This window comes from Siniperca chuatsi, linkage group LG16 (genome assembly GCF_020085105.1).
Source record: "Siniperca chuatsi isolate FFG_IHB_CAS linkage group LG16, ASM2008510v1, whole genome shotgun sequence".
Lineage (NCBI taxonomy): Eukaryota > Metazoa > Chordata > Actinopteri > Centrarchiformes > Sinipercidae > Siniperca > Siniperca chuatsi.
This window is the reverse complement of record NC_058057.1, coordinates 27,342,691-27,370,425: the sequence shown is the minus strand read 5'-3', so window position 1 is coordinate 27,370,425 and position 27,735 is coordinate 27,342,691. Positions and strand designations below refer to the sequence as shown.

At 41.1% G+C, this 27,735-nt stretch overlaps 1 protein-coding gene across 3 annotated transcripts in view; it reads right to left on the bottom strand.

The window, feature by feature from the left end:
* Positions 1-534: 534 nt before the first annotated feature.
* vta1 (vesicle (multivesicular body) trafficking 1) overlaps positions 535-27,735 on the bottom strand; it is a 68,869-nt gene continuing 41,668 nt past the window's right edge. Inside the window, exons 6-8 of one of the 3 annotated variants that reach the window (XM_044168092.1) lie at positions 19,942-20,184; positions 16,698-16,772; positions 535-3,627 (exon numbers count right to left, since the gene is read on the bottom strand). In XM_044168092.1, coding sequence (XP_044024027.1) covers positions 3,482-3,627; positions 16,698-16,772; positions 19,942-20,184 — 464 coding nt within the window. In that variant the 3' untranslated portion in view covers positions 535-3,481. Of the gene's footprint in view, positions 3,628-16,697; positions 16,776-19,941; positions 20,185-27,735 lie in introns of all 3 variants that reach the window. The other 2 variants (XM_044168090.1, XM_044168093.1) reach the window with 2 other exon arrangements.

Here is a 27,735-nt window from a genome sequence, read left to right as displayed (position 1 = left end):
AGAAACTGGACAAAAACTGAATTGAAATTTTGCCAAAATGAACACTATAATAAACACTATATATAATATGGTGGCAAATGAGAAAGCAGTTTCAGCTTCTTAGTTTCTGTTCTAAAACATCTTGTATTTTATGAAGTGTATTTCCAGGTCCATCGCCCGTCGTGTAAATCTGCTCAAACCCGTTACTGTAATAAAGAAGACGTTTGTGACGTCTCCTGCTCCATGCTTGTCTGTTGTAAGATGAGGCCCAGCAGTTCTGTAAGCGCTTTCAGTTTTGGTGTTGGTTTTCATGAATGTTTTGTTCAGTGGTGAATCTGTGACCAAACGTTATTTGACCTAAAATCTGCTGATTCTGAAGGCTGCGAGGCAAAAGCGTGCAACAGTTACTGATTCACCGGCAGTGTCTGAGAGGAGGCCTTCCTGAGGGGCCACCGCTCCACCTGTGTGGGATACAAACAACAAAATGAGCGTTGAACTATTTTCATAAAATAATAAAACCACACAGATGAAAAGTAGGAGAGAAGAGAGTGCACCTTCTTTGTTTCACCAGGTTTATTCCACTAACAAATATTTTAAATCAGTGTTTTGCACAGAGTCAAATTCAAAGAACATGAAATGTCTTAATCTAGAAAACCAGAGCAGTTAGTGAGAACAGCTGCATCACCGATACTTCAAATGACTTGGTTAATTTTCTTATCATATTTAGTAATGACTGCTATGTAGCTGTGCTGGCGAGTCATACATGTATCTATATATCAGCTTTAATGATCCTGCTGAGCTAATGTTAGCTAACGCTATACTTTCAGAATGGCAGGACGAGCCGCTGCTCCTGAAGTGAAGTCCTGTCGCATAACAGAGACTCTGCTAGCATTAGCTGTTGTCAGTACCTGACTGCTAGCTACAAGCTACCGTGGAAGTATAATATTCTTATTAATGCAGCCTACAAGGGCTGAGAAATCACGTGCACAGCCGGCGAAGGCTAGATCGCTTATCGACCAACAGACTCGTCACTCTGCTGGCCTTCAAACAGCAAACCAGCCCACCGATCCTTGCTAACGTTTCAGATATCAGAACAATACAGAGTGGTGTTTGCAGAGTGTACAGACATTACTTTGCAATGCACATTTACTAGATAGCAGCCAACAGTACATTTTGTAGCTTCTAATATCTAAAACTGATTTTATGGGGGACAACCGGCCAAAGTTTCTAAAGAGAGAGAGAGAGAAAACAAACATGCCACTTAATATTTCAGATATTAAAGATATCACGTAGAGTGAGTGCAGCCCAAACACCAAAAACACAGAGTAGTCAATATACCAGCATTTCAAATATTTTATTCATATTGACTTGAATCACTCTGATTCTGACTGATGGCGAGATCTTGTTGCTCTGTGCAACTTTGTGAAAACCTTTAAAGTCCCACTAAAACAAGTTGGGAGAAAGTTAAACGTTAAATAACAAGCAGAAAAGAAATCTCAGCCCAACCTCAGAAATAATCACCATATACAGAGGAAGAGACATGTCCACACGTGAAAAGCAAAATATTTCAGGGCGAAAACCTCCAGGTCTCCAGGAAACAAAAAGTCAGAGGACTGCTCTGTGAATTAGCGCCCCCTGCTGACCCTCCCACACCCCAACAGCAGCTTTATTTACTCTGATTTACTGGGTTGGAAAGTTTCTTTCCTCCACGTTCATTTCTTTATTGTCTGAGCTTTGGAACAAAGACTGACACAACGGGACAGTTTCCGCAAACGTGTAGTTACATTAATTGTGATGAGCGATGACGAAAAGAGTGTAATCCAAATGCAGATGATCAAATACATTCTGAAAAAGCTTTTCTGTGATCAGTTTTTCCTTTAAGATTATTTTGGATGAAGATGTCGCTGCAGTCTCAGCTAACGCAGCTGGAATCTGAAGAAACCGGCTGAAAGTCTTCTGGACGCCCCGGTCACCGGTCAGGTTCTGTATATTCACCGCATGCAAACGATTTAAATACTCCACGAGTCCGCCTGTTCGGTTAGTCAGTGAGTGTTTAATCTTTAGCAAACGTTAGTCAGTGCGTCGGTTGGCTTTTAGTGATCTAGTTAGCTAGTATTCGTGCTTTTACAGGAATCGTTCGACATTCTCAGAAACTATTCTTGCAGAGAGTCTGATGACGTCAAGCTCATATTTGAAGCTAGAGCCACGGGGACAATTCTGAGCCAAATGGATGTCGAAGTTTTGGGGCCCATTCTATCATTTCAGAAAGATATATGTGATGATTCATACCGTTAGACAATGTATGCAAACGTGTGATGTAAGATCTTAAAGGTATTAATCCCTTCAGTATCTGAGTGGGACTGCGATGTGTCTAATGAAACAGTCCCAACTGGTTATTTGATCCAGTTTCACAACTTAATTATTTTTCAGTAATGTCAATAATATCGTAATAATTACTTACATACAGTGTGATAGAAGATATCACCCAGACTGTTCCCTCCTGACATTTATTTATTGATTTACACGTGGTCCTTATAACGGGAATTCTCTTCTTTCCTAACGACCTCGAGTTCTTTTCTGAATGAGGTTTTTAATGTTTTTCCTCATACTGGCGAACACACCGAATACAACATAACACGCTGCATATAACAGAAACATGAGGGACACTGATGACAGAAATCCAGGTACAAATCAATAGCGTTTGTTGATTTCCCTCAATAAATTGATACTAATAAATAAATCAACACTAATCCAAAAAGACGGGCTGGACTCGGGGAAGGATGTCCAGGATTTTAGTTTGAGTTGTTTGACTATAAAAGTTCTTTCTTGATCTTGGAAACAGAAGTTTGACAAAGAAAGCTTAACTAAAGGTCCACTTACTGGCTTTTCAGAGCTTTACTACTGTTGTTTTGTTTTGATCCTGTCTTATTTATTTTATGCAATTTGTAAATCTCTCTGAACTGCCACTGTGCATGAAATGTGTTCCATCAATAACTGGCTTGGACTTGGACTCTGAGCACAGGTGCTCCATTAAAAGCCAGTAAGTGGACCTTGAGCTGTGTTTCTGTCAAACTACCGATGTGTGAGCTGCAACTCAGAGTCATAACTGTCTGTGACAATGCTGATGAATCTGTAATAAGCCAATAGCGGTCAATAATGAAGCTTTGATCTGCTCTAATAATTAAACATGAGTCATCGCGTCGACGTGTTCAGCAGTCAGTCAGTCAGTCAGTGCGGCACAGTCGGCCATTGTTGCAGACTGATTTCCATCATGTCCTCTGACGGCGAGCTGAACGGCTCTCTTCACAGGACGGCCTCAGAGTGTGTGTGTGTGTGTGTGTGTGTGTGTGTGTGTGTGTGTGTGCGCGCAGTAACAGGCGTTGAGCTGCGTCCTCAGCTCGCTGTGGGCCAGATCAGTGACAGATAGAGCGGCGCTGCTGGGGAGAAAAGAGGGGGATGGAAGGCAGGAGGGATGGAGGGATCAGATCGGAGGACAAAGGCTTCATTCTTTGCCTGTGGTGAGGAGCTTCAGGGCTTTCTGGAGGTTCTGGATGGCCGTGCCGACGTCCTCGTACTGCAGGGCGCTGCCGGCGTACTTGCAGTACTTCTGGGCCTTGGTGAAGTCCTCCTGGGAGAGATTAACGCCGCCTGCAGGGAGGGACGGACAGATGGCGGGGTGACAGGAGGAGAAAGGAGACAGGAAGGAAGAAAGAGAGGCAGATTGGAAGATAACAAGAGGAGATGGTGAAAGAAAGGAAGACAGAGTGAAAAGAGGGGAAATGGAGCCGGTGAGATCACAGTCAGATATCAGTTAACGTACAACAAGACAATTAGAGGCACACGGAGGAGAAATCCCTCCTGATTACGGAGTTATTGAGGCTGTGAACAGCAGCACAAAGAAGTGATGAGAGTGTTATCAAACACCAGAAAAACCTCCGTGAATATTTGGCCAAGTTTCTTACTAAAACAACAACCAACGAACACCCAAACTGCCTTATCGGGATTCCAACACGGATCTCTGCAGACACAAGGGTCAAGTGTTACAACTAACAACTATGTCCATTCTAGATTCATCTGTCCATTATTTGTTTGATTAATCAAATGTTTAGTCTATAAAATGTCTGATAAATGTTCATTAAACGTTCAAGAGCTCAAGGTGATGTCTACAAATGTCTTGTTTTGTCCAAAACCCAAAAAGATTCAGTTTACAGTGAAATGAAACAGAGAAAAAGCAGCAAATCATCACTTTGGCTGATGTGTTTTTCATCTGAAAATGAATAATTCATCGATTATCAAACTTCTGTCGATGGACTAATCTTTTCAGAGTTTCGAGGTTTTCAGGGAAATGTACATTTTGTGTTTTGTTGATTAGGTTACTTCATTTCTCAAGTTGGGTGACTGAACGTAAACCTGAACAGCACAGAAATGCAATATGAAAATATAAAAACTATTCAGATACAAGATCTGAAAATCAAATAAGACATTTTATTCCAGAAAGACATGGTGAGATATCACACACACACACACACAGATGTGGGTCAGTAACTTTCATCCACTGATGTATCAATCTTAATTGAAGTGTAACAAATGAAATCCCTTAAAACAGCTCCGCGTGTTGGAGTTTCACGGGGTTTTAATGGGGTTGTGTTCAACGACTGTCACAGTCCTCCCGTCCTCTTTGTCCAATGCAAGTAACGAGACGGGACGCACAGAGACGGCGGGTGATGACGCTTGTGGTCACGTGGCGGTTGTTTTCCACGTGAGCGCACACACCGGCCCGGCTACTGTACCTGGCTACTTCGTCTGTTGTTGATTCTGCACTGAAAGACGTCCTTACTGTTCTCACGCATCAATCCACAAAATGAGATGATCGCGTCCGTACCTAACTGACTGCAGTATCACTAAGAGGAGCAGCATCAATAAAGTCCTCACGCTACTCGTCCTTACTTTGGGAAGGGATCAAAGAGACCACATGAAAAGACAAAGTATAGTCTGGATTCACAAGGACCCAGGTTCTCTCCTTGTACATACATACTGAGCATGGAAAGTCTCCGCCACCAGCCCATAATCAGCTGTGGGACTGAGGGGGGCGTGGGGAATTTACGATGGAGCACTAACTAACTACCTGCTGCAGAGCTGAACCGTTAAAAGGAAAGGCTGGTCTGTAATCTGATGGTGGGAGCTGTCAGTGAGCAGACCTTTGATCGGCTCGCATTACTGTAGTGTTTAATAAAGAGAGACTAGTGTTGTCCCCCTGAGACAGGCCGCTCCCTGTGAGCTCACCAGGTCCACCACATGTCTCTGCCCCCTTCTCTCTGTAAACCTATAGTCTGCAAACATGTTTCTCTAAATCAACTTACAAAAACACCAATGATGTAATAATGACAGACAAGCCGAGCTCGTTCTCCCCGCCCTCTCCTTAGTATTTCTCCTGCAACATTTAAGGACGAGTCTGCCTTCATGTGCATTAAGTGCTTAGCAATAAGACACTATTAGTTATGTTCACACTGTACTTGTGACTTAGAGCTGATGTCTTCAAATCGGCAAGAACAGTGAAAAGCTGCACTGAGTCACATTGGTTGTAGTCGTGGTATTACCGACTGGACATGTGACCCGAGTGCTAAAATCAGAATCAGTGCTTAAATCTGACTTCATTCACCGACTGCACTATAAATGAATCCCACTACTCAGCTGTCAAGCTTTCGCATTACTGTCTCTGCATTATGAGACACACTTCACGCACTGCTTTCGCTGCTGCAAGTGCAGAAGCTGCTAACATCTGCAGACACCAGAAGCTTTACCATCCATCTGACCCCGTCCCCTCAGCTGCAGCTAGTATTCATCTATTATAACTTATAACTCATTTTGTCACGCTTCTGTTTCTCAATACACTTTATGGTTGCAATTTGTTTTTTTTTACACTTTAGTTTGGTTTTAATGCTTCATATTGTATAGTAGTAAATGCTCATAATGTATACAGTACTCTAGTTTTAGGTTACTTATCTATACTATGCATATGTTCTGGTCAGACTGTCCTCACCAGAAAAACGTCCATATAGGTTGTTTGTGAAAGCAGCTTATTACGACCCATGTTTACGCTTCTGGTAGGATGCGACCTCTAGTGGTCGTGGTAATTATGACGGGAGCGAACCAGGAAGCAGAAACAAACAAAAGGACTCTCAGCTAGGAGACCGGGGTTCGTGTCCCGTGTGAAACCAAAAGTCAGCGTCGACTTATTTAAAGTTTTAAGTTACATAACGTTACGTACGTGACTTATGTCGCATGATTTACGTAACGTATGCTTGCAGCCCGTCCTCAACTGCCACCGGTAGGGGGCGCTGATTTAGGAAACGCTCCTGTGGGTCGTATTAGAGGGTAAGAACAAACGACCTACGTGGTCATATGGGTTGGAGGACTTGTTGGTTGTTGTACTTCCTTTTGCTGCTGCACTCAGTTTACCTGCGTGGGATCAATAAAGCTTATCTTATCTGACAAACTCTTAGAATTTTGGCACCATAACACCAAGCGTTAGCATGGAGGAATGAATTCATTTACCTCAGAATACAAACTGGAACTGGACTGAACATTACTGCTTTTGGAACAAAGCGGAACAGACATGAGGAGGAAAAGCAACAACTGTGCACCAGAAACGATGAAGCTGGCGCAGCCATCTGGAGGGGAAATATGGCCTTGAAGTGACAGCGCTGGAGCACTCGCAGGTGATTGAGAGAGTTTGTGCAGGAGACAGACAGACAGTTGTACCTAAGAGGGTTTTCATGATCTGAGAGCAGACCATTATAATTCTCTTTATGTCAAAAATCATTTTGAAACAATGTGATCCTGGCGTTACTTATTACAAGAGTGTGAGAAGTATTTCTTTTCTTTTACGGACATATCAGATAAAACCTGACTTACACTGCCAAAGAACATACACTACAACGTTAAATTAAAACAAGACGAGCCAGACATTGAAACTAATTTAATATGTTCTGTTTTGTTTTGCTTCCCAGTGTTTTACATCATTTGGTTTTGTAATCAATTATTGATTAGATCCATGTAGAAAGGGGTTTCTTTCTCTGTAATGTCCAAAGCAACGGGGATTCTGTAAAGACATTAAACTTGAACTGTATTTTTTTACTCTGTGTTTCTGCAGCTTATTGCATTCACAGCCCTCCACACATCAGAGCCTGGAGGAACCACGACGTCTTATAGTGGGTGTAACACTATAGACGACATACAGGACTCCAGTGTACGCTATAGGAATGCAGGACTCATCGCTGTAAAGCCGCTCAAACATCCATCCTGTAGAAAATGTGGTTCCATCCCTCCGTGATCCCTCTTCTCTCTAGTTTCCTCTCTAAGAACTGACTGGAAGTCTACTGGACAAAGTCATCTCTCTTCCAACTTTGAAGTAATTCCATTTGAACGGCGGGTGCTGTATTGGCATGGCTGTCATTGTGCAATTTTTGCTAAACCAGTAAATATAATATAATATAATATAATATAATATAATAGAAGTGCTGAAAGCTGCTCTGCCTGGAGTCCCTCTGGCAGGATTAATAAAGTTGTTTCTATTTGAAAGGAACTGAAAAAGAGGTGAAGCGTATGCTGTGGATTTTTTTTTAAATGATTAAAAACAAGTGCAATTCATTATCAATGTCATCTGAATAATACAGTTTATGTAGTCTCTACTCCCTTGCTGAGCATATTTTTGTTTCTTTGATTTCACAACTTTGAAACAAATGTGTCCTTCTTTCTCTCTGTCTACACACTCATTTATCTCTTTTCCTGATATATCTTTTATTCCTTTTCTCCCCTCCGTCTTAAGTCCTTTCTTTCCTCTTCTATCCCCCTTACTTCTCTCTAAGCCCTCTAACGTCTCTTTCCCTCCCTTTCCGCCCTCCCCTCCCCAGAGGACTCTCTTTAACTGGAACCATGCCTCCACACTGTGCTCTCCGTATCAGACGCATTCATTCACACAGCTGCATGAAATGACTGACAGCACAAAATCAAAACATATTACTGAAGAATAATATTCAACAACTCGTCTGAAAAGCCAGAGCGTTTTTACAGTAGATCCTCTTACTTTAGAAGGACGGAGTCTGAGTAAAGTTTGGAGTCTGAGGATTACATTTACTGCTTCTGCATGTAGCTAGTCTCTCTAACTTAAACAGCTACTAACACAACGAACCTCATTTTAAAGGGTGTTTCTAGAAACCGTGTCTCAGATGCTCTGGATAAGCCACAGACCAAGAACAGAACAGTTTTCATTGGAACTACTTTCTACCAGAGAAATCGCACCAATAAAACTGTTGGATGTTCGGCACCACCAGATGGCCGAGTAAAACCAAAACCATCTGCATGGCTCGATGAAACCGGCTGTAAATGAGAAAATCTTTTTTGTATTTGAGATTGAAAATGATTGTTTGTTTTTTTTTAAAATAATGATTCAAACACATTTTCATATCTGACATTTGGAATGAAATACAATTCGTTGTACACTGGATCGACAGTTTTTTAAGTAAACCCTCCACCTTAACACCTCCCGTCACCTTTATCTCCCAACAAGTCGAACATGACGTGACTGTGGCGTGTGGAATAATTCTCCATGCCAACTATGCAGCAAAATGCTATATGTAAATGTGAGTATATAGGAATTACTCACATTTTTAATGAGTGCAAAAAAAAAAGTCTCAAAAATTCAGAAAACAATTCAAAATATCGTAAAAAGGTTTTTACGCTTGGCTGAGGTGGAAAAATTGATAAATTGATAAAAACAGAATGTGACAAAGTGCAGTGGAAGCAGACTGAGTGACTAAATGCTGACGTCATGAAGCCTGAAGAGCTGAAAGCATCAGATGTGTGTGGAGCGATGAGGAGGCTGGAGCCTTCCTCACATGAACACATGAAGCCAACAGAAGCGTCATGTTTCCCACATGGTTTCCCATCGTCTGAGCGTTTAATGACGTCGTCTCGCTGCGTCCTCTTCTTCTTCTGCGACGCTTTAACGGCAGCGGCTGGAGGATCAGCTCCGCCAGCTGTTCACCTCCAATGAGCTCATAGTCGCATAACAGCAGTGGATGGAAACGCATTTTGCAGACTTTCTTAAAGTTTCGCTACATTTGGAAGGACACCTGGCTACAGACAGAAGCAGCCACCAATGTTGCTTGTTCCCTGTCTGGAAAGGGCTGATGGGCCAGAACTTTACACTGGTATCAGACTGGTACTCTGTATTAGTGGGCACCCTGGGTTTGGGTACTGTACTCCGTCCTGGAGGAGAAAGACTCAGATCGGTGCAGATCTCAGAATACACCAATAATTGGACTTTGTCTCAAATGGCCAACAGTAACAGATTCAATGGGCTGGATGAGTACCTAATAAAACAGGCAAGTTAGTTAAGAACCAAAATCTTCTGATATGGGCTCAGTAGGACAAAATATGTTTTAGATGAGTACGGTTGGCTTCTACAGTGAGACAACAGCCTACTGAAGTCTTCAGTGCAGAAAATAACAACATCAGAAAGCTGGTGTAATTTTAACCGCGGTTAGCTACCACCAAACTATCGCTTGGATCTCCTTTGTGATTATGCGTTTGTTCACTGGTTTAACTGTGAAGTCACTGGTGTATTTCGGGGTGTACTAACCACAGCAGGCAGCGCTTCAAAACTGGGTTTCCTTCCACGCAGCAGAAGGGATAAATCTAAAGATCCACCCAGCCAATGCTTCTCTCATCGGGTTAATGTCTAGCACATGAAATAATAATGGCACCAAATTATTCTTCTACTTTAATGTTAACATGGTGGGACGCCTCTGACCTCTGGAGGTCCCTGGACCCCACCTTGAGAAGCAGCGCCGACTGAAGGAACAGAGCAACAGATAATGTCTGTCTTGGCTTAGTAACGCTCATAAAACATGGTCTGTTCTTAAAAATGTCCTGGAGAAGAACAGGAAAAAAATGATTGAATAATGTTGCACCATAAGCCCCTAATCCCTTGGCTGATTTCTCTTCTCCTCCAAAAAGCTGGGAAAAGACTCGCGAATATGCTGACTGCATACTCCCAAGGATGGGAAGAGGTTGAGAGGAGGAGGAGGAGGGAAAATAGCGGAAAAATGAAGAAAGTCAGCAAAGAGCTGGGAGACAGCCAGAAACCACAGCGCTCGACAAGGAGAGAGATTTGGAGAGTGACGGCATCAAAAAGGTGCTCATGATAAAAAATGATCTGAACAGTCACTTTCTAAAGACCATATCATCGTTAAAGATAGGAAGAATAAAAGAACCTCGTCAGCTTTTGTAAAGAGAAATCAATCAGCTCTCAGCAGGTTCCCTCAGCAGCAAACAGCACAATAAACAGAACGGAGGTATTACAGTAACTACAGCGGCAACTAACCATTATTTCTATTATCAATTATTACTAGCAGTTATTTCTATGATTGATAAAAGGCTGAAAATATTGGAAACTGCTGATTCCCCAGTCTTCAAATTGCTCGTTATGTCTGAGCAGCCATCCAAAACCAAAGATATTCAAATCTTTTTTTAATCTACCAGACCAGGAAACAGACGTTTCATCTTTTGCTGCTCTTACGAGCTGCTTCTTGTCTCTTTGACAAATGCCGGTTCAGTCTGTTTGCATAACTTCAAACCGGTTTAAGCTTGTTCACCGGACTGGACCGGCAAAACCGAAGACCGAGCCAACCTAGACTACATAGAAGGAAAAAAATGCATTTAAACAGCACAACACTACAACTTTTACAGAATTCAGAGTCTGTTTCACTTGAACATCTGTTGCTACTGACACAGTTCTACAGCAAAATAACCGACATGGTTACGGCCACCATTTTGTCAGATCTATGAGAGAAAATACTGCCAGGCATCTTCTATCTGCTCTCTGCTCTTGTTGTGTCATTTCAATAGTTATAGCTGTTGTTTATATTTTATTTGTGACTGTTTTCTGTGATTAGCTTACTGCTATAACCAAGCTAGCCATCGTAGCTGTCTGAGGCTAATTTTTCTTGCTAATACAACAATCTCCTGTTCATTATCTGTTGAGCTATTATGTATTTTACTTGTGTGGCTTTTTCATTTTAATTGGAACAGCGATTTGACAAAAGTGTAACTGGCTGAGTCACACAGTTTATCGGCCACGCCTGAATTCACCCTGTGAAGAGAAAAGGTGCAGAGTGCTTCTCCTCTTTCAGTGACTTTGCAGTTAAGTCTGAATCAAATCCTGAAAAGAGGTTGAATTATTCATTTTACCTATTTTTTCAGCTACGGGTTCTGCTGAGCATGCATACTAATCTTTACAGAAAAATAAAGCCCTACAGAAAGCTGCTTCCACATGTATCTCAAATCCTACTGTATCGGCAATATTCAGCTAAAAACCTTCAATATGATTTTACCATCATTTAACCGTGACAGCTGACTCAGCAACACGCTCAGACTTTACTGAAAACTTTAAATTGGTAAATGAACTGCGTTTCTCCGTCTCGCTCAATGACACTTGGTTACACAGGAGACGAGGATCGACCCTGTGATTAATGGCTGACCTGCACTACCACCTGAGCTACTGCTGACCCCAGACGTGGTTTTCAACAGTTAAATATTTCAAAAGTGTTTACATGCAGTTAAGTAACATGGTTCTTGTCAGTTTTCTGCAGTAACCTTTCTTTAATATCATTTAAATGAGAAACCTGATTTCTCTAATAGGATTTAAATGCTTCAGCGATCAAGAAAAACCAAACGCTTTTCAAACGGTGTTTGAAGGGCCCCGTCTGGACTCGAACTGGGGACAATTCCAGTCCATGCACCCCTGAAGACTCCTTAGTTTTTATTCTTTATTTTTGGTCTTTCTGGTAATGAATGCTTTTTCTACACTAGAAGAAGCAGAAGCAGATAATAGATGTCTAAAGGGCAACACACACCAGCAGCGTCACAACACGTATCAACTTGTCAGGACACACCGCTGTCTTATGTCCTAGCATCGACACACGTCAACTCTCCCGAGAGGAAACTATTTCATCACATTTGCTCCATGAATCGGCACACGCCGGCTACTGTATCATGTCCACTTCTGTCCTATGCCACGTTCGGTGTGGCACAGGCGGCAAATGGCGGAACGCTCCGCACCTCAGCGGTGGTAATGATGGAGTTGCAAGTGCTCGTCTTTCTACTTTTCCCACCCAGACTTAAGTCGCTGATCTAGGGGTTGAACTGGCAACCCTCCAGTCCCCAGTCCGCTTATCTAACCTTTAGGATTTCTGCTGGAGAAACCTCTCTTGGCCACACACTGCAGCTGATTCACCAGGTTTCTAGCAGGGTTCGGCTGTAGCAGCATAGCAGCAGGATGAGAGAAACATTACTCATATTGGTGCATTCTTGTATCCACAACAATTAAATCTTACAGAGAAACTAAATGTAAAATCATTAAGTATTAGTAACTTGTTTTCTCCAAATAACATGGCAGTTGTTGAAGGAGGGAACTACTTAGCATAGAGTGAATTATGGGGAAAGGATGGAGCTTCATGATCAGACTAGAAGCTCTCCACCACTCCTACCACTTATTTCTCTCTTTCTCAGTGTCTCTCGCTGTCTCCCTCTCGTTCTCACTCTCTCTGCGGCTAACCACCAGGAGCTAATGGTAGTCTAGACAGCGACAAAGTGGCGGTGGTGTGGTTGAAATGATTTTAGGTTAGATGGCAGACAGATGACTGATGCGGGGACCAATCAGACGACGAGCGTCACCACCATCTCCTGCAGCGTCACTTTTTCAGTGGTTGTTTTACATCTTCGGGTGTTCAGAAGAGGAGAGAGAGGAGTGCTATTTTTATGAGGACTCCCGTTGAAGTCCTGTTGAAGCCATGTTATCATCCTTCCATCTTTTCCAGCCTTTTTCTCAGGCTCAGTGTGGAGGATCAGCTGCCTTCATCTCTTCTATAGAGAATAGAAATGGGCAAAGTGGCTTGCTGGCTAACATCACACTGCTTTTAACATAATACAAAGGAATGTGATAAATGTGATTTTACTGTGGTAAAAATCCCTATTCTCCACCCGTACACTTTGTGGTGTCTTACTGTCCCTTACGTAGGGTTGGGTTCCGACAGCCGGTTCCGTTTTGGATCTGGATCTGATTTGCTAAGCTCTCAGGTTAACAAATCTCTTAATGAGTCTCTCGTTGCTCTTTTTTATTAGCAATGTGCAAAACACTCAGGTAAACGGGCTTCTGAATTCAGGTTTCTACCTTCAGGCCATTAGGCTCTAACTGCACTGATGTCACTTAGCACTCATCGGACGTTGAGTCCTTTTATGCTGCTGCTACTTTACAGTATTTCGTACCTTCGTGCTGCTCATTCACCATGTGCCATTTTGTACAATATACTATAAGTAATTTAAGTCATTTTCCAATACTACCCACTCACGGTCTTATTTCATGTTTGCATTTTTCTGTTTTAGACCTTGTGCTTTTTTACGTGTTTTAAGTAAAAAAAAGAGTTTGTTTTGTTACATTTTTATCTTATCGAGATCGTTTGTGAGAGATAAAAGGCACCACTCTGTAACATCACTCTACTTTTGAGTAGACTGTTTCTGTATTTCAACAAGACAAAACGCAGTGAAGAGTCTTCTCTGGGGAAATGTTCGAGCTGCCTCAAGCCAGTTTCTGTAGGCTGAATTTGCCAGTTAAACTTTCACTGAAATCATATCAATAATAGAAGATGATCAACTTAAAAAATCTGAATCAGAACTCCCAGTATTTGGATCAGGTAGCTTCAAAAGGATTTGGATTTGATACTGGTTTCAGAGTCGATGAAATGCTATCGAACCCTGACCCACCGCTACTTCCCTTACTCTCCTATCTGCCCTCTCTCATTTTGGTCTGCCTCCTTCTCGGTCCTCTTTACACACTTTATCCTTGTTCCAGCTTTGAAAACGTCCGAGAGTTAAGCTACAAGGTGACCTCAAAACACTACCATACCTTCAAAGTGGACTTCAGAGGCCACTCAGGACGGACTGGACGTGTCTCTCTACCAGCTACTCTAAATACTGATGTCGTGAAATGCAAAATACATAAACTGCATGAAAAAGTGGGGAAATGTTAAAGTCTACTCCATACAAACAGGCAGAACTGTTGTACTTTCAACTCAAGTCAATTAAGTTTTAGTTTCTGACTCAGATTCTTGTTGTGATGACATCAACAAGAGGAAACAGCGTGTCGAGTTTGTGCCACTTTCTCATAATCCTGTTAGTGATGAAGAAATGATCAAATGCAGGTCTGCGTTTCAGATGTCATGCTAGAACACGTTAACGAGCCAGTTAAAAGCCTGCAGCTAAACCTGCCACTTTAAGCATTTCAGCCCAAATGCACACATCCTACATCTTCCCGGGACAGTTAATGCCTCCCTTTGAATCTGGCTTAAGTCTTAACGATACAGCAGATTTTAAACTACCCCCGACCCAGTACCAAATATATACGTCCAACATGTTTTCAAGACAGTAAATGTCTCATTAGGAGTCTGCCTGATGTAATTCAACTTCCTGTGGTTATTAAGAGTGGCTCTGTCACTGTAAACAGAACATGAGGCTGAATATATAGTTTCAGTTTGAAGAAACAGGAAATGGGGAAGAAGTGAAAATGCTTCCTTCGTCTCCATCCATTTTTTGGAGTTGTCTCTTTTAATAATGTTTTCTTTCTTCACAGAAAACCAATTCTCGCTTTTTTTTATTCCCACTGAAAACGATTTTGGTAGAGTGACTGTAAAACAAACTAATGGGCTCCCTTGGCATACTGAACACTGAAATAAAATATAACAATGTTGTTGTTATTCCAACAGTCTGAAATGATTTATTTATGTTTGTAGAGCTTGACCCAAGTCTTCTTTCTGAAATTGGATTAAATTAAATTTGTGGTGGAGGACTATGACTGAAAGGTCTTATTGGCGTCAACCTGATATTAGCAGATTGCATGAGTTTATATTGTATCGTCTGGGCAGACAGGCGTGTTGTACACTGTTCGACACTGTTTCCACACTTCCATTCTTGTTATACAATTAGCTATTACCAGTGAATGCAGTTACACTGTGAGTGAGAGTCAGAGCGGAGAATACGTTGTGCATTATTTTGAGGTGGTTTCGGCTCTTTCCGTCCACATTTGGAAGTAATCCTGACCAAGATACTAAATCCCAAATTGCTCTGAATGAGCTGGCAAGTGCTTGTGTTGTGACAGGGTTACATGGAAATACAACATGTTGATGATCATTTTACACACACAAAAAACACAGTTTGCCCTAACTCTGCTAAAATGGTTTGCCTTGACTTGAATTTGAGTTTCAGTTACATCAATGGAATGATGTCGATTTAACTTCTTTAAACGTTTTAAAAGTTACCATTTTTCAGTGCACACCGTCATGAGCCTGAAAGACATTCACTCATGCCGACATTAATAAAAGATCCTCGATCATGTACTTAATGAGTGTTCTGTCACAATCAAGGCCTTTTCAGACTGTGTGCTGTATGTAAAGGGTTTTACTGGATATTCATTTATTCATCCACGCAGCTGGCACAAATGAACATTGGAAATACACGGAGAGACTGTTGGTCAGAGGGGGAAAGTGTTTTTATAGTCTGATCTGATCTGAGAAGATCGATCTCCTCAACGCATTAAAATCGGCTCTTTCACAGTGTTTCCCAGTTTATTAAACTGATTTAATAAAGACAAGACGTACATATAGTCTCTCTCCCTCTCTCTCTCCATGTTTAGAGCAGCCTATATGTTACTCTGACGGCATTCAGACTCGTGGAAATGTTACAGGTCGGACATAGTAACATTTCCGTCGTGACTTCATCGTGAAACGGACCCGGGTGCTCATCCAGACATGAGACCGACATGTTTAACTGCAGTCACTGCATGTCTGAAAGGGGCTTTACATACATTTGTGGATTATTTTTCCAGACTATATGTTCATCTTGCAGTTTTCAGCACTACTTGCTTTTGCACATATGCGCAGATGTATATTCATGACATAAGATGAAGGCTAATAAACAAGAAATCCTTGCATTCAGTCGTACAGATCGATGTTCCCAGTGAACACAGATGAGAGAGAGACAGACAGAAAGAGACATAATCTGCAGAAAGTGTATTTAATCTTTAAACAAATAAGACTATGTCTGATAGTGTGACACTGTAAAACAGGGCGATAAAGCTAAAGTAAAAAAAGAAATGGTGACTAAAAGAAAAAGGAAAAGAGGTGTAATTAAGGTCAACAGGGAAAATAAAGACTTTAAAGCTGGATTTAAAAGCAGTTAGAGTTTGGGATCAGTCTCAGGAATTCATTCCAACTATGCACAGCTTCACATTTCTTTTGTTTTTACTATAGTAACAGATCGGTCCCACATGGACCACAGAGGGCTTCAGAGTTGTATGAAATATATTTTGGCCCTAAACTACTGAGACATTTCTGATAAGCAGCAGTATTTTTCAATCAGACATATACCAGACTGGAAACCACTGCAGATCAGAGAACTGGTGGAGTATATTAACCTTTGCAGCTGAGCTGTAGCTGTCTGTCGGTGTGGGGGAATTCAAAGGAAAGACAGTTGGAAAGAGAGGAAGGTAAAAGATGTATTTATGTAAGCATTGTGAGCAAGGTGTGTCTGTAGTGCCCATGTGAATGATCTGTACGCAGTATATATTTAAGCATGTATAAGTGTGTGTGTGTGTGCGTTCTTACCCTGCTGCTGGGCGTTGAGCAGTGTGGGGTCAACAGAGGGCACTGACCGGGGAACAGGCACTGGTTTAACTGCTTCTGCTGGTCAACAAAGACACTTGAAATTATGATAAATACTACAAGAAATACAAAATAATAAATTCTAACAACTACGTGCTTCTTAGTCTTCATATGCCTATTAATAGTCAAACATATTAGGATTAACTGCAACAAGCATGAAACAAAGGACTCAAACTCAGTATTTATTGATTTTTAACACCCCAATGTCCATGTTCATGTTGACACACACGTGCGCGCACACACACAAAAACAAACAGTAAAATAAAATAAAAATTGCCTCCCTAATTTTGGTTCAGTATCACTTACTGTAGATTTTTTGAGTTCCCTTTCAGACGGGACCAGGATCATGATTGTGGCCAAAATGGTTCAAGAACCATAACTGTTCATTTTGGGTCATTTTCAAACTTGTAGACTAAAACGGGCGCTTGTTAAGGGGTTAAACTGATTTCTTTAAGTTTTCCAGCTCCAATAAGACACTTATTATTGTATTTTACCATAAATGAGGTTCTCTCGCAGTGAGAACACCTCACAATATGTTTCCAGTAAATTAAAGTGAAAAGAAAAACGGAAAGAGAACTCCAGAATCCCTCAAAATAAGTAAAACAAAAAGGTTAAAACTCCGTGTTTGAGCTGTTTGAGCTTCACCCAGATTTTGTATTAGATCAGATTTTCACACATTATTTATTATTCAAAATAAAAACCAATAAACTCCCTGATTTTTTCCAAATAAAAGCTCATAATAATTAAGGAGTGACTGTACACGCAGGAACTGCACAAAGTCTGAACTGAAATCAACCACATGTGCGAACACACATCCCGTCTCGCTTTCCCACACGCTGAAGCCGACAGATAGCATTGTGATCGAAAACAGCCTACAGACTATCAGCAACACTCACAGGGAGTGAACACACACCTCGTCTGTCAGCGACGCTATTTGGCGACTGGGAGAGCACCAAGGTCAACCGCCGTCGCTCACTTTATTTAATCACTTCTTACTAACAGCGATTAAATGCCAGCCAGACAACACCCAACAATATGTCTTTGTGTGTGTGTGTGGGAAAGAGTCTTTATATTTTCTGTTGCCAGCTCTTCGTGCAGAAGCTTGTCTATAATCAACTAAATGACTTGATGTTTGTGCATGTATGTGTGTGTAAAGCACATTCACACTAACCACCACACTTTGTCTTGTGCTCCGTCCATCGACATGGGAAAAAACAAAACTTCCTCTCACCCATGCACACAAATTCGTGAGGAGGCAACAGTGCCTAAAGAAACTGAGTTACATAACCCTTTGTCTTTACACTCTGATTTGCCACAGGGGTACAATTAAGTCTTACTGTGTGCACAGATTGTGTGTATAACTCAATGTCTTTTTGTCAACATCTCAATAATTACAATCATTGCTGAACCTTGTAGGAGTGAAATCTGACCACAGATAAGATCCTCACTTTGAAGCATTTCCCTCATCTTTATATCCTCGTGAGGAAATCTGCCCAAACACAAATACACACACACTCACAGCACTTGTTGAAGAGTGTGTGAGGGAGTCTCTCAGGGAGGTGTGTTATTGAATGCAGTGCCAGAAAATTGTAAGGTTGTCACGTACTCAGTGCTATCGGGGGAAATTAGCGAGAAGGAGGGATTCCAAGACAGATAGAAGAAGGGCTGGTAAGTAACAATCCTGTACTCAGCTTACGAAATTAATAATCAGAGAATAATGGGACGCTGGAAACACAATTCCAGTAATGATCATACCATTGTTACCTTTATATTATATCACTAGGTTTGATACAACAATACTGTGTCCAATAGTTATCACAGACCCAACCTTCTTTACAGGGAGTTTCAGATAAAGTCCAGTAAATGCATCACAACTGGACTTGGACCTGCATGGCTCCCTTTACTGAAGACTTGCTGTCCAGTCTAATTAGGCCAACCATGAACTACAGTCTCTCCACTCAGCAGGTTTATTTCATTTGAATAAGAGGAGCTGCTGTTGTCAACCAACAGGTCACTTCCTGTCAAGCCTCTGTTCCACTAGCTTCTGTAACTCAATGCAAATCGCTCATTCAGCATTTCTTTCAAACGAAACCTGTTCCTGAGCTCTAAAGATCCCATGGAATTTTCCTAGCGCAGCTACTTGTGTCGTTGTGACTTGGTTTCATCCATTTCCATAATATCCACCAACACTCTCTTCACAAGCAGTTTTTGTAGCTTTCTAGCCTTTAACATCTTCCGTCTAAAAGCTTCTACAGCGTCCAGTCTGTTATTACAGACATGTCTGAGCAAACCGTGACCCTTCGCCCATGGACTCGCCTCTTTTGTCGAGCTGTGTTTAACCCGTGATGATCTGGGGCTTATGGGAAATGGGGTTTTATTTAAGGCAGGTACCAAGCTAAAAATAGAAATATTGAATAAACAAGGATATTAGATTGTTTTTTTCATTATTACTGTCCATATCTTAACATATTGTCTGAACTACACAACACACTGTTGAGGAAGGCTCTGCCCCAAGGCTGGATTTTTAGTTATTAGTGAGATTACAAATGTCAACAGGATTTTGAATGGAGTTTTATTATTTCTGAAACAGAACCTGGAAGTTTCGGTTTAACTGTGGCTCTATTCAGGCTGCAGTCAAAAGATGATTTGAATCAAGCTTTAAATTAACTATATTTACTTGGAAACAACATGGAGAATTTGTAATTTCTTGAAAAATAAGATTTTAAAACAAATTGTGATAACTGAATAAAACGGTGCCTTTTACTCATTGGGATGTTACTAAAATGTGGTTCAAGACTTATTTCAGCTTTGATTTTTTTCTAAAAAAGTTTTTGACATTATAGCGATTGTTTGATTATAGCGACTAAGAGTCAACAGCCAAGCTAGCAGCTAACATTCATATGCTAATATGTTTAGCAGGTACAATGTTTACTATGTTCACCATCTTAGTTTAGCATGACAGCATGCTAACATTTGCTAATTAGTATTAAACACAAAGTATTGGATGAATCAAAATGTTGACCTGATGATGGCGCTAGATGAAAAGTCAGGGGATCGCCAAAGTGATTACAACTCATCCTCTGGGGAACATGAATGTCTGGACCGACAATGATTGCCCATCCATGTCCTGCCGTTAGTGTGGCTAAAAGCTCTGTGTAGATACAAACAGAATCTCTCTGCTTCATACCTGTGGGTGGAGGCAGCTCAGCTGGAGTGTTGGCTGGTGCATGGGCCCCTGGTGGGATGTGGATGTTGTTAAAGTTGGTGGTGGGAGCTGATGGCCCCAATCCTGGACTGGGAGTAAAGCCGATCCCTGGGGCAGGACCCGGTCTCAAATTCTGGTCCTTGAAAGACTCGGAAGGAGGCCCTGCCCTGAAGGAACCCCCGTGGGAGAAACCTTGGCCTGACCAACCTTCAGCTCCATACTCATCTGACAGAGAGACAGTAGAAGAGAGAAAAAAAAGGACAGCGTTGAGATTATTGCACCCTATGTAACTGTGACTTGCTGACTATGGAAGCCAAAAAACCAAATTTAAGGCATAAAACAGCTCATTAAATGCTCTATACTCTACTCTATACTCAGAATGATTATTTATTTGGTAGAAAGTAGTTCCAACAAAAACTGTTTGTGGTTCGAGAACATCTTTTCTAGAATTGTATATTGCTGTAGCGTGGTTCCAGACCTCTTGAATCGCCAACATCTCTGATCTTTTCAATGCTTCAAATAGGTTCTGTGTTCATTGATGGCTGGTTTTCCCAGTTGCAGAAACTACCGAGCCAATCAGAGCTTCGTAGGTGGTATTAGGAATGCGGACGTCATCATCCTGTGCCCGAAAAATGGCAGCAGAAATGGCGACGAGCAGCACTGATCGACTATGCCAACATGTTCTGGTATTGCTCACATATTCAGTCTTTTTGGGAGAAAGTGAAACATCTGATGTCAAGGACACTCGATTTTAGTATTGATATTTAATTTCTTTCTCTGTATTTTGGAGATATGCCTAAAGGTTTGCGTAAAAGGGATATCTAGCCAGTGAAAATCTTTATGGCTGTTACTAAATGCTGTCTCCAGAGAAGCCCCCATGCTATAGACCTTTTTGAAAGATGATTTACACACTGGGTGAAAAATACTGGATGAAATAGGACTATTACTCTCAGAAAACCGACTCTGTCTTTTTTATTTCCCTTTTGTTTTCAGTACTAAAGGGCGATAGCACCTAAATCCCTGTTAACAGTACCTATGTATTTGTCTGTGATCTGCATCCCATGTTCTGTCACTATAAAATGCTACAAAAAAGTAGGAAAGAAAAAAAGGTCGTAACAATCGTAGTTGAGATATTTGCAGCTGTACAGGTTGTTGTGGGTCAACACACCATTAAGAAAATATATATCCATATTTCTTGGATTGTTGCGAGCAAGTAACCACAACACCAACACTCACCACTTCTGAGATGACTGAAAAAATACAAATTGGCAAAAGTGAGAAAAAGGAAGGAGACAGGAGCAAATTAAATATCTAGTGATATTACGTCCAAGATGTTGGACTTACTAAAATTAACCAGGTTCTTCTGGTAAAGCTTGTACATACTAGAAGTGACGTAATGTATGTAAGAAAATAAAAAAAAGACATCACAGTCTATGCAACTCACATCTCTCTGATTAACCACACAATTACGGCATATGCCCTAAAGCATTCATTGCCAGTTCATGATGTATTCATCTAATTGCTTACCCTTAGCTTATACAGAGGTGTCAATGCTTAAAAAGATATGAGGTGCTGTAGAAATGAAAATCTGCTGCTACAGAAGAGTTCAACAGATTGGTGAAAACTCATTGGTGAAGGCTCCTTCAGGTGACGGGCATTCAAAAATGAGTTTAGGTGAAATGATTAGAATTCATGAGAATGAGATTAAACTGGACTGCCAGAAAGTGTGTAAATCACATTCACAGACATTCAATCAGAAATTGGTTTTAGATGAAAAACGGGGCATGAAGCAGGGACTTTCTCAGAATTTTCACTGTGTGCAGTAGGACTGCTGATGACTGGATCAGCAGTGCGTGATTTTATATGCTTTTATTATTATGCTACTGCATTTGTTACCAACATTTCTGAATTCTGGACATACGAACATGTTTGTTAATTGTTGATTACATTGCCCGAAACAAACACCATTTACTATCATTCAGTATGAAAAAGGTATTGAAACCCAGCAAGACCTTGCATGTTGTTAGGCATAGCTATTTCTACAATGTGCAACATTTACTTTGTTAAAGTTATTGGAAACTATTTGAATTTGCTCTCTGATCTCTGATCTATTCCACTTTTGATGTTTTCAGGCTTGGTTACAAAATTCAATGTTATGTTATGAGGCAAGAGGTAAAACTGTGAACAGTTTGTAAGTAAGTGTGATATTGATGTGTAATTACTAATTACGAATTACTTTGTAACATTGGTTTTGAAAAGCGCTATAAAAATAAACTTTTTATTATTAATTATTGTGATTATTATTATAAGAATGAACAAGCAAATGAAAAAAAACAACATCTTTCCCAGCTGTAGTTTGACAACATAAATATCACATTTGGGGAAAAAGGTGATGCAAATAAATGATGTACAGGCAAATACATCAAACAATTTGAAAACACATACGCAGTATAAAGACAGGCGTTGCAAATAGACAAATACAGAAACACTACAAGTCGCACTGAAAACCTGAAGGAAAACACAAAAGAAGTTTCTGGTGGACACTTTGAACAGATGACCACGCTACTATTAGTTAGTATTAGTAGCCAGTATCTCCAATAATACAGACCGAATCGCAGTGTCTGTTTAAAATAACTTCAGAGTAGAAAACCCCTGCGTCACATAACATTTTTGCATACAATTCAATTGTAGCAACATGTTGAATGTTTTCAGTGTGAGTGCATCTCATTCATCTAAAAACACATGTTTTCTGCTTTCATTTCTCATTAATAACACTTTCACTAACGTTAGCTTGGAGACCTAATTTACCTGTTGGGCCACAGACTAAAGAAAATTAAAGCTCTTATCCAAAACTAGTCCGACCGGCGGCGAGACAACGCTGTTGGGTAGATTTTATTCATAAAAGACGCTAGCAAAGGAGCACAGTACATAAAATAAGCACAGCACAAACGTCCAATAGGTAGGCTGGGAATAACAGCAGAAATAAACATATCTGCAATTCAAATCAACTACCAGTTGTTTACCAGGAAGTGACTGTTGTTGTTAGCGCGACGTCACGGTGATTCAGTCTATTGGAAACACAGGATCATAAGGTTAAAAGTTATAGCAACTACTATTGGTTGATTTTCAAACATCACTGATGAGTGGTCGAAATGTTCATTAGTTTTTAGCGTTAAATTTCCGTTGTGTTCTGTAAGAGCTGCAGCCTTTCTCTATTTGTTTGTTGTTTCTTTACGCTACATGTGCATTGTCAAATTGGTGAATAAGTTTCTTAATTTGGTTGTGTTTTATATATTTGCAGTTTTATATATTTGAAGTGGTGAAGATATTTTCTTTCTTTGCTTGTGTTTTGTCTATTTGCAGGTTTTCTTAAGTTGCAGTGCTTTGAGCTCTCTCGGCCACCACAGTTCAGTAAGGTAGGCTGAGCTTTATTAAAGCATAAACCTGTACACCTATATATTCACTTTGAGTTAACACAGTTATGTTTAAGTTAAGAGTAAGAGTAATCAGGTATGAGGGAGGTGCAGCCAGAAAACAATGGGCCTGATTACTGGGCCATCATGGAAACAATTAGGTTTCAGGTGAAACTAGGCAGGGTAAACAGCAGACACTCAGGTAGACTCCTTCCTGAGGGCGGGGCTTAAGCAACACAGAGTAGCTTAAATTTCTGAGTTCTCAGACCATTTTCACAATTGAAACGTCTTGATTCTGAAAACAGTGTCCAGATGACTACGACTGAAACCTTTTCTACGATGGAACACTCCTGGACGAATGAGGGACTACACCGTCTTAAGAGTAAGAGTTAAATAGTGTAACAAATAGAAGATTTCAGAGTTAAACATGCACCAACAGAGAGAAGAAAGAAAGAAAAGGTAGTGCTTCAAAACAATTATCCTACAAATCAAAGCAATGGCTCAAAACAAAAAGGACAGAGATGCCTATGAGAAGACTTGAAAAATTCTTATAAAAGAAAGACAAAAAGAATGAAAGAAATGGCCTGTGGAGTTTTCATCTTCCAAACATGAACCTCAAGCTGAAAACCTTGCCTCTCTCAGCAACCACACCTAACACAAAGAAAACATTTCTTGCCAGCCAAAGATATTTTGACAGATTAAAAACGTTGGGCTGGATTTGCAGACACAGGCTGTATTTGACACCATGTTAAGCCCCGACCTCTGTCATTACTGCATTACAGGCAGGAAGGCAGACGGGCATTAAGAGGAGATCTGACACTTAACAAATGCTAGCTGGAATATTTTGTCTTTCATTAAATTGTTAAACTTTGTTTATCCAGAGAAAGTTAAGTGAGCACTCAAACTATTTTTCAGCTTCACAGTCACTTCTGTGTAGTCACATCAAGATACAGACTATAACTACATTCCTTTACTGCTGAAATGCTTTAAGTAAGGCAAAATGAGTGCATTAGCAAACTAGAAATTGGACTTTGAGTTTTGTTAAATCAAAGAGAGATAAATGTAATTAGTTTAAAGTGTCTTCATGAATCTCTGTGGGTGAGATAATCTGTATAAACTGCTGGTTTGTTTCCAACCTGTCTGACTGAACGACTTCTCGTGTTTCTGACTTCTGTTTAATGACATCACTGTGTTCACAGATCCCAGCTATACGCTTGGTGAGTACAATGTTATTATTACTGATAAAAAATGGACAGAGATTCACAAATAAAAATCAAGTTGTAATAAACCATCATTTTCCTTTAACTTTTCATTTCGGTTTAGTTTTTATGAGTAGCTTTGGTAGCTTTAGATTGTTTTTCTTCTATTGCAAAAGCTAACCTTACTTTTAGTTTCAGTTATTTTTTTAACTACTTAATTGGTGATAATACCGTGCTTTGAGTGGCAAAGGATCCTGAAAGGCAAATGTTCCCACACTACTATTAAGTTCCAAAGGTACACGTGTGCCATGAATGAAATACAGCCTGAGAGTTTAGCTAATCTCCATCAGCTCTCTGCCAACACGAGCTGGGACCAATAACAGCCGTGGAAATTGGTTGGGCAATGTTACATTTTTGACAGGGACAAGGGCACACATATACACTTGTACAAACAACACACACAAACGTATACACACAAACACATAAACAAGGATAAATGCATTCACAAAGGCATGGATGCAGACATGTACAGGCACGCACATAAGAGATAATTAACACCAGATGTAAAGACGACTGGTTAACAGATGATTTCGTCTCGTGTGTCAGTTTGTGTGCCTGTCTCAGTACATGCATCATTTAGATTGTGGAGACAACACAACACAAAAAAGGAAAAAAAGAAGTCTCTTGTCCGTTTTTGCCTTCTTCTGCCACACTTTACTCCATGACAGTTCACAGTGTGAACACACACACAGAATAATGACTGCCTGCCATCTGAGACTCTCCATCACCTCATTTGCAGTGGGTTATATGTAGATTTGTACCAGAGCGTCTCTCTGGGTCACATCACTCTAAACCACTCTTCAGGCAGACAAGTATATTAAGATTAGCAAGGGAAACTTATGAATGCTGGTTGTAGATTCTGGTATGTCGGTGTACTAACCCTCTGACGTTAAAAACCATCATTTGGAGTAGGGATGTCAACGGGTAACGGTTCATCGGTAGACCACTGAATATTTTTGACCGTTTACACACGTCGGTCTATAAGTTAATTTGCATAGACACTCCGCAAATGGCTTCGCTAGTAAAAAATGAAGTGCGCTAATCAAAGCTCCGTGTGGGACCATTTCCTCCAGAAAGGCAACAAAGTCAAATGTAAATTGTATGATGCTACTCTTCAGTTTAGTAGTCGCACTAGCACTATGCTGTACCACAAGAACAAGCTGCCATGTCCGAGGATGTCTCGCCGTTCCGAGGCCATCACCCAGTTGTTGTGCCGAATGATTGATGACCGATATGCTGCCAGTGTGGCTGCTGATCAGTGTGGCAGAGGTTGAGGGATTCAAAGAGCTAGTTCGGTGCCTCAAGCTCGAGTACATTATGCCATCGAAAGCAACTGTGACTAAGCGCATTGAAAAACACTTTGAGGAGAAGAAGGATGAGCGCTAAGTCAATTTAGCCAGGGCAGACAAGCTAGCTCTGACCACCGACTGCTGGACAGCTCTCACAAACGAAAGCTACAACACAACTACATGTCACTTTGTCAACGGTCCAGTGTGCTTCTCACTCAGAGCCTCTGTCAGACAACCTCGCCGAGAAGCTGACTAGTGTGGTGGAGACATGGAGCAGTGCGTTGGCCAGCGTCCTCTAACCCTATTAACCAGTTAGTTAGCGGTTAATGGTTGTCGGACTATCGAAAGCAAAATTAACCGAAACTGACATCCCTAATTTGGAGGTTTTTATTCTATTCTAAAAATCTCGTTTGGCTGGTGAATTTTGGAAATAAGTAGACACTGTGGCCAGTTTGGACTAAAAAAAGTCTGCTTCCTGCCATCCTGAAGAAGACATCCTTGTTTACAGCAGCAGGGAGGATGATTCACAGGACAACTCTTCTGCTGCTGGAGACTGAGCAGCTCCACTGGGACAATTAGTGGCTGAGTGTCTTGCCAAAGGGCACTTTTGACAATAGTTTCTGAGCTCTGCATAGTTCTGTTCTTTCAGTCAGTCAGACAGTCTACCCCTGTCAGGAGCTATCCAGCTGCTCTTAAAGTTATGTTGGCTGGCAAATGTCACCAGTGTAGCAAGGACATTTTGGTCATTTCTCCACAGGCCTGGTTTAGCCCGCATTAACTGTGCCGTGCTAAGTGGTGAACACATGCATTTCTACTGTGAGGGATAACTGTGCTGACCCGAGCTGTTGTGGTCCTGCATGGAACCAGCACCAACCCCGATGTTTGTCCTTTCCTAAGGGTTCAAGACACCATGACCAGACCATGATCCCCCAGTGTACACAGTTCACTGGTGAACCAGCAGGAGACTTTAGGATCAGCTATAGGAAATGCAAGTTTTCACGGCTCAGCTCTGATGCGAGACCTTCAGCTTTCACACCAAATGCTCAAGTGCGACATCGCGCTCTGCCATATTGAAATTTGACCCCAAAATACGCTGACCTCCATGATGTACGTTCAATCGAACCCTTTACATGCTGTAAATACATCATCTAGTTGTTCAGTCAGTCAGCCAGTCCATCATAACATTAATTATTAGCTGGTCAATCATAATTTATCAACGAGCTTTACAGTGTCTAAATTAAAATCTTTTTTATGAAAGTTACTGTAGCCAATAGGCTTGTTTGCATTCAAAGCCAACTGTATCACTGTCAGTCTCTCTCTATATATTCTCATATCCTCCATGTGTCTCACTGGATCTGACTGCAATGGTGGCAAGATTTCACAACCCTTTCAATACGCTTGCCTCTGACAACTGGGTCACAGAACACATCCTTTATATTTTTACAACTCAGCATTGGAAGTTGTTTTCTCTCTCTCTGGCCCCCCAACCTCCACCCTCCACCCTCCACCCCTTCCCTCCCTCCATCCATTCCTTTCCTATTGCTAAACACATCCCCCTCCCAGCCAATGGAAAGTCAGGCTACAGCTGCTGTGAGACAATGGTCTTTCTGTAAGTACCACTGGTATATTTCTGTGTTGGTGAGTTTGTGTGGTAGTGTGAGACAGTTTGTGTGTGTGTGTGTGTGTGTGTGTGTGTGTGTGTCAACCACAGTCATACAACTCTCCAGAGGTTAATTAACCTACTTAAACTGGTTCATATCACTGCAGTGTCCAGTGCCTGCTGTTACACAGAAGCAACCAGAATATGGAGGCCTG